Below are 8,199 nucleotides of genomic sequence, written 5' to 3'. Positions count from 1 at the left end.
GTTTGCGAAACTATCACATTGCGTCCTTTATGTTTTTTTTTTTGTCATTTATGGTCCTTAAGGTTAATAAGTGTCCTCACAAATAGTCCTTACCGTCAGATTTCGTTAAAAAGTCTGTTAAGTTGATGATATGGCACATATGTGGGTCCCACATATCCAATAATATGACGCCACATGGATTAAATAAAAAATACATTTTAAAAAATCATTTCAAATTATAAACAAAAAAAAAAAAACAAAAAAAATCACCACCTCCTCCATTACACCAAACCCCCACATCCTTCGTCCAAAAAAAAAAAAACCCCCCATATACAGCCTCCTCCATATCCCAACCTACTATCCCAAATCAACACCCACTACAGCCAACACAAACCTTGATATGCCAGGAACCTCACCCACTGCCCGTCTAATCTCCACCACCAAAGACCAAAATTGGATGGTGGTTAGTAAAGGCCAAATGAGTGGGTTGGGTGGGCTTAGTGGTTGTCTGGGTTTGCTTGGAGGGGAGGGGAGGTGGAGTTTAGGTTGGTTGCTGTCAAATAAAGAGAGCATAGAAGAGAGACAAAAAGGGAGAGAAAAGGAGGAGGGCGGGGCAGTGGTGCGAACGATGGGTGAGGATAGGTGCGGCTATTGGAGGTGTGAGAGGGAGAGAGAGAGGAGATGTGGGTGGGAGCGAGGAGAAAAAGGGGGAAGGGAGAATGGTGGGGGTTTGGGGTTTAGTGCGATTTAGAAGATGATGGTGATTTTGTTTTTTGTTTTTTTGTTTTTAATATATTTTCTTTTCTTTTAAGTTTTTTAAAATTAAGTTTCAAATGTTTATTTTATTTAATCCACATGGCGTCATATTATTGGATATGTGGCCACATCATCAACTTAACAGACTTTTTAACGGAATCTGACGGCAAGGACTATTTGTGAGGACACTTATTAACCTTAAGGACCATAAATGACCAAAAAAAACATAAAGGACGCAATGTGATAGTTTCGCAAACCTTAGGGACGTTTTGTGATAATAAGCCTTTTTTAAAATAAAGCCAAATGAGGAGTAAGCAACCCTTAATTTCTAATTCTAGTAAGTAAAGCGGGTTAGGGAAAAAGACAAATAAAAACAAGACACAAAAACCTAATTTTTAACTCCTTCCATGCTTAAGAAGATAGATACAAATCTTCTTACATTCATCATCCAAATTAGGAATCCACATTCACAAAACCCATATTCTGCACCAAACTTCCCTGCCATCACACAAAATCTCCCCCTATGATATGAAATCATGAAGTCTTAAAATCAAATTAGATGTCTGGATAGAAAAGTGAAAGTAATAAGCTTGTGTTATGGCCGGCCCCTCCTAACGGCCTTTGCACTAACAAAAACAAATAAAAAGGAAAGGTAAAAAAGGTTCACCAGGAATAACAATTAGCAATGAATAGAAACTCATTGAGTATCAGTGTTATATGATTTAGACATACAGGGTCGACTTGTTGGCGCGGCAAACAGGACATTTGAAATGCCTAACTATTCAGATCCCTGGTGCCTTCGTGTTAAAAAAAAATCATGGAACAGATGATTCGGGGAGACTTAATTAGCTGTTAGCAGCACTATTTGTTCCACCAGAATAATGATGCATCACACAGTTCTTCAATAAGCAAGTAGGTGGACCACTTCCAGCATTATGGAGCATTTCTGTTATTGATCAAGCTGCCACAAAAATAGCAGAAAGCAGCGCATATTTATTCATGATTAATACTAGAGCTACATGTCAAAATGTTCTACAAACGTGCTGACCAAGAAAGCTATTACCCAATTCTAACCATGCTGTGGACACTCTTCTTTTAAAACAAAAGAATTTAACAGTAATGACGGGAATACCTCTTTTGAGCTCATTTGAGATGAGGTCTTCCAATTCATCAACGATGGCAGAATAACAGAAAAAATATTGCTCCTAATGAACCACAAATTGGAGAGAGTTGGAACAATTCTTGTAAGAAAATGTTGAAACAAAATGAGAGAGACAACAGTATTCTGAAATATTTACAACAAAACAAACCAGTACTCTGAAATATTTGTGACATTTTCTATCAAATATTAGGATTAAGCAGTTTAGATAAGAATCGAAATCCAACCAAAACCTCCAAAATTCAGCAGAATTTAAGTGCCATTCTCTAACACTCTGATTGTTTTTCCTAGATTGACTTCTATGAAACTCTTGTTAAATTCTGGTTTGTCTTAATCATTTATAGATTTTAACCAACAGAGTTTTTAAGCACAATGATACCCTCAAAAAATTTGGGTCAGTAACTTCAGCTCAGGTACTAACACCATAAGTAATCACAGAACAAACTCACTAACAGCAAAGCTTATGGCATCAACAAGAAAATGCCTACATACTTCTTTCATAAGTAATGAGATTTATTCAAAAGCACCAAGGAGGCACAACCCATGTACACAAAAAGCATACTCGGGAAAAATTAGTGCAAGGAAACTAAATTGTCTACAAGAGAAATAAAAAATGATGAAGAATTTCTGAGTGTTAAACCAGTAGATTTATCATTTGCCAATGAATTGGCCCAGATTCGATCAATAATGGGATTTTTGAAATAAAAAATGAAGAAGGTCCATCTAAAAAAGGGTAAAATGCACTTTAGGTCACTGTGTTTTGCCCCGAATTCAATTTTGGTTCACCGTGTTTCTATTTCTCCCCATTTCGTCATTGTGTTTCATTCCATTCACAAATCCAGTCCAATTGCAAACATCCCTCCATTTACACGCACATGCGTGGCTATTTTAGTATTTCGCCACACTCATTCCCAATTCCTCCCACCATTCTGGATGCAGGTACATTTTCAAGTGTCAGATTCATCAATTTTCTAATAATTTTCCACATAGTATCTAGTAGCCATACTCTCAGGGGCAGAGCCAAGGTCTTCTTTAAGGGCGCATCAATATATTATTTTAAAACACTACAATTTTGACGAAGACCAAAATTTCTAACAATAAATTTTAAGAAATACAAATATTAAAGAAACAAACAAAAATTGTAATTACAGTTGGAAAATTATGAAAAAAATTGTGTTTTAATTCATGATACTTACAAGTTACACCTCATGCAGTTTGCTGAGGGATGTCAAATTTTAGTATTTTTAATTTTAATTAAAATTAGAGAAAGGAAAATTGAGAGGATAGTGAGATGAGAGATGATAAAACTAAGGGGCCATTTGGTAACAATTTTGTTTTTAGTTTTTAGTGTTTTCAATTTTTTTTTTTTGGGTGAAAACAAGTTTAGGGGGAGAGGAGGCTACCCCATCCCAGGGTTAGGACATATCTAGGCCTCTTTGAAGACCTACAAAGGGGGTCTTAGCCCCTTTTTTGGTTTTTATAGATTACCCACCAAGGGGAATTGTCGGCAGCAGGGCTCAAACCTAGGCCTTGATAGCGAAGAGAACGATCCTTACCAACTCAACCAACCCTCGTTGGCAAGTTTTTATTTTTCAGTTAGATAGGGAGGAAATGCATGGAATAAAAGGAGGAAAAGGAGGAAAAGGATGGAATGGAATGGTACCTAAAATGAAAACCAAAAACCAAAACCAATTTCAACTAGTTTTTTCTTTCAAGGTTTTACTTCATTTCTCCCTTATTCCTCCCTCTTCCTCCCAAACGTTGCCTCTCTGTCTTTAACTAAAAAGCATAAACAAAAGTGTTACACAACAGGGCCTAAAAAGAAATTTTAAATAGTTTTTCATTTACTCTTTTCGGCTTTACACAATCTATCTTTTGGGAGTGAAAGATACCACCATGGTGTTGCCATGTAATATATTTATAGGCCAATGGGAATTTCCATTTTGTACAGAAAATTACATTGAGATAGGAATCAGGTAATTCATATAATTTCCATTTTGTTTAGCATTTACTGATGTTTTTGACATGTCGTGTATTCTACTATGAAGCTGCAAGGAATTTGCACGTAGCGAATAACTCAACCAAATAAAGTTGGTATTAATTATACCCTAAAAAATAAGAGAGTAATTAAACCAGTAAATATTTAGACAAACAAGGAAGAAGATACCAGTGTTTGGACCATTCCAATTCGCTGAGACCTAAATGTGGTTACTGTATCAACAAGATCTAAAGCAGACATGTCCCCAGCTAGAATTCTTTGGACTGTATTATGAATTGTGCAGTATGTTCCAGTTCTGCCAATACCTGCACTGAGCAAGTGAACAAGCGTGTCAGGCAAACATGTAATATAATTTACCAAACATCATCGGGAGATATATGAAAGTCATAAAAAAGAGTTTTAACCTGCAGTGCACCACAATGGGGCCAAGATTTGGTGGTACTTGATATATTCTTTTCAAGATTTCACGGACAGCAATACTGTCCTCGGGAACTCCATGGTCAGGCCATTCAGGATACTGAATATGCAATACAGACATGGGTGGTTCCTCTGACTGAAACAATAACAAGTAATAATGAACATCTGCGTCTACAGGTCAACAGGACTGCATCAAAGCATATATATGTATATATTATTAATTAAAAGAGAAGAAGGCTCCCAATGCCTTTTTATATTAAAACCGCTCAATGTAAGGAACATGGATAAGAACCAAAAAGTGAGTCTTATTTTCTTTTCACAAGAATGTAAAAGTGAATCGGGAGACAAAAGGTCAGGCATCTTAAATCAATTCCTAAATGAGAAAAAAAAAGAGAAAAGAGAATCTCTAAAACCGAACTTAAGACAACTAAAGGCCACACATAAATACCGAACAACATAACAAGGCCCATAATAAGTGCCATATACTGCTACCACATTCAGATCCATCAAAATGACTCACGCATACACTCCAACTCAAATTCGGTCAACTAAAGATGAAAGGCCTTAAACTAGCACATCTAGTAATCATTGTTCTCAGACACTACGGAAAAGGAGAACATGTCATAATTCAAAAGTGGTTATTAAGCAGAAACATGCATCAATAGTCAAAACAGAGTCCAGATGGAAATAATATAAAAAAATCTGTTTGGAAACCAGGAGATCAGATCTCTTGTTCTTTATTCTTCTTCTCTTTTCCTTTTGGTTCTTGACCTTCAGAATGCGATGTAGTAAAGATAAAAAATGATGCAACAACTCATGAATGACTAAGAATTAATATCAAATAAAAAGAAAGATCTTACTCTGCTTCTAACCCATCACACACTATTACATCATTCTGACATTAATTGCAATACATTCTTAAGGCTAATGCCTGAATGAAGTCGTAAGCATGCACACACTATTACAAAATTTTGACATCAATTTCATAACATTCTTAAAGCTAACACCTCACTAAAGTTATAAGCAAGCCTAAAGGAAAGAATTTGCTCTGTTTCTTCTAACCAATCAAGCACTATTACATCATTCTGACATTAATTGCACAACATTCTTAAGCCTAAAGGAAATAAGACAACTGATATAGCTTAAGTTCTAATTATATGCTTTACTATTCATCTAACAGACATTCATATCCTGGACAAGAATGCAAATTAGGCAATGCCTTACCTCTTTATAGTCCACCTCCAGAAGGCGCAATTCTAACGAAGTTTCAGTAGTTCTTTGCCACTTAGTGACTATACATATATTACCAAATTCTCTAGGGCCATCTTCAGACTGAAAATAATCTCCACACTTAACCATCTGCAAATGCATGGGAAAAGATTAAGAAATTAGGACAAAATAATAATGGTAAAGTTTTGTAAAATTATAGATCCACCTAATCTGAAAATGAAGAAGTTGTTTTACAATCAAAAGCATAAAACGACAAACTGACACTTGTACGAATGTTTTGCTATGAAGAAAATATGTCACATAAATTTAAGAATCAGTAGGTAGGATCTTTCAGAAAGGGTTGTAAAACCTAGAATACAGCTGCTTATTCCAGTTTTGCATGATAATCGAAGTCTCTATAACTGTATATCTTCCAATGAGAAGATGCCCAAGAACAATTATCTGCAACTCAACAAAGGAAAGTACCCTGTAATTGTCGACCAAGCGAGTAAGCATGATGACCACAGGGCAACGCTGCTCAAGTACCATCTCCCAGAAGTCCTCGTAGGTGTGTGGAAGTGGACCTTGTGTTGCTATAAACCGGGAAATGCTTTCGGAGGAACTAGTCTACAGTTAAGAACCACTACTGAACAGTCATTAATGTGTTGCAAAGCCGCCTACTACATCATTTCTAATTCCAAACACAAATACAATTATTTATTTAGAGAACATAATTTTTATACCGAGATTAAGCTGGCATTGATGTAGCCCCTTGCTGAAGGTCTGTAATCCTTACAGGAGTTGAGAACAACCCTATTTGTGTCAACTGAATTTTCAACCACAAAAATCCAAACCCAACTATGAAATCCAATTTTTGAGCATGTAAACTGTGAAATGTTAAAAAATATTTAAAAATAAAAATAAAAACCCATATTGAAACATACATGGTAAGACATCGGTGTATCGGTTTTTGCTCAAATTGACACTATCAAGAGCCACAGTGCAACTTCTCTTCATATCAGATGATGTTATCCTCTTCGCCTAGCATTTATGAGAAATTTTAATAAATTTATTTTGTGAAAAATTAAAAACACAACGAGCAAAAAAGACCTGTAGCTGAGCGAACTCATGGTGGATTTGGTCAGAAGTCTGGAGCTTGTCTTTGAAGAACTTGAGAGCCTGAGAGCAGTACTTGTACTGATCGGGGGTTAGGGCCAGTCTGAGTGGCGGAGAATCGGCGGAGAAGTCCAAGGAAGGGAGGGGTTTGGCTGCGGCTGCAGACGCGGTGGCCGCCATTGCCGTCGGTCTCCGGTGGCTGCGTGAGCGCCTGGAAATGACGTTCCCCAGTTTTTGGGGTTTTTGGTTTTTGGTGGTCAGAATTTGATTTGATTTAGCTTGTTGCTATATTGTAATATTATTATCTTCAGAGTTGCGATTTGTATTGAATTGAGGGGATTGGTTATGATCGGGTTTAATTTGGTTTCGTCTCCCAAAACAGCAGCCAAATCAATCAATTGGGTTTTAGTCTGGTTTGAGGTAAAGTAAGTGGAGAACCAAGCCACGCCAAATCATTATTGGGTGGGTGGTTTCGATTTGGAAATTTTTTTTTATTTTTATTTTTTATTTTTAAATACAAGCCATATTGAGAGAGGGTGTTAGGCCATCTTCAGCCATAGACTATATCCCAAATATGGCCCTAAAATAATACAAAAATCATCTACAGTCATGGGCTAAACAAAATTTTGGCCAAATTTGGAGGGCCACATTTGGCCATTTAGCCCTCCAACCAGGCCACATATAGCCCAGCTTTGGGCTAGACCAAATTTCTAGTGGGACCCATACATGTGCTTTTCAAGAACCCCATTAAAGCATGCTGGACCTTTTTGAATGTTCCAATTTGTACTGTATGAGAAAAAAAGTATAAAATATTGTTGGTAAATGACCGTTGGGTCAGACCTACCCCACTCCCTTTTTAAAAAAATAAAATAAAATGAAATAAATGTGGTCAGACTCTCAAATCTTTCAAGTGTTGTTTTAAAAAAAATTATAAAAAAAATATTGTTGATGACCTTTGGAGATGAAACATTGAACCCATCCTTTTTTTTTATTTATTTTTTAATAAATGTCTTCACGTTTTTAGATGTTTTGTGTTGTTTAAAAAAATTATAAATTTTTTTGGGTCATGACCATTGGAGGTCAGACCCTTGAAACCATTCCTTATTTTATTTTATTTTTTAATTGCCTTTGTTGGCTTTATTATTATTAATTTTTAAAATTTAAAAACCTAAAATTTGTTTATAAATACCTCTCCCACTCATTTCATTCCACATTTCTTACAAATTCTATCACATTCTCTACTTATTCACAACTTTCCACTCTTTCTTGTTGTCAAATATTTTCTACACTCATTTCCTACAAATTTATTTTCTTTACACTCTTTCTTGTTGTCTCTAAATAGTAGTTTAATTAAATTAAACAATATATAGTTGTGGAATGTATGAGTATTGTATCATAGTTTTTCTCAAAATAATAAAATATGAAGAATCCTAAAATATAGCCCTGCATGGCTGGAGATGGAAAAATTTAGCCCTGCACTATTCTTTAAAAAATTAATATTTTGGGGGGCTAAATTTTTAGTCCTGGACTACATTTAGCCCTATGGTTGGAGATGGCCTTAGGA

General features: G+C 35.8%; 1 protein-coding gene across 4 annotated transcripts; it reads right to left on the bottom strand.

The window, feature by feature from the left end:
- Nucleotides 1–1,259: 1,259 nt before the first annotated feature.
- PTP1 (protein tyrosine phosphatase 1) lies at nt 1,260–7,079 on the bottom strand. 4 transcript variants are annotated; one of them, XM_021977722.2, is made up of 9 exons: nt 6,630–7,078; nt 6,464–6,560; nt 6,263–6,345; nt 6,006–6,146; nt 5,535–5,669; nt 4,298–4,446; nt 4,062–4,203; nt 1,868–1,976; nt 1,260–1,696 (listed from the first exon to the last, which is right to left on the bottom strand). In XM_021977722.2, exons 1-8 carry the CDS (start codon nt 6,813–6,815, stop codon nt 1,941–1,943), a joined length of 969 nt encoding a protein of 322 aa, XP_021833414.1. In that variant the 5' UTR covers nt 6,816–7,078; the 3' UTR covers nt 1,260–1,696; nt 1,868–1,940. The 4 variants fall into 4 exon arrangements, with proteins under 4 accessions (XP_021833414.1, XP_021833413.1, XP_088102063.1 ...); XM_021977721.2 differs by having other exon boundaries at nt 1,868–1,940; nt 6,630–7,076; XM_088245937.1 differs by lacking the exon at nt 1,260–1,696 and having other exon boundaries at nt 4,062–4,198; nt 6,630–7,079.
- Between the last annotated feature and the right edge of the window lie 1,120 nt (nt 7,080–8,199).

This window comes from Prunus avium, chromosome 8, assembly GCF_965620075.1.
Source record: "Prunus avium chromosome 8, drPruAviu1.hap1.1, whole genome shotgun sequence".
Lineage (NCBI taxonomy): Eukaryota > Viridiplantae > Streptophyta > Magnoliopsida > Rosales > Rosaceae > Prunus > Prunus avium.
The sequence above is the reverse complement of the archived record's forward strand: the minus strand, read 5'-3'. Positions and strand labels throughout refer to the sequence as shown.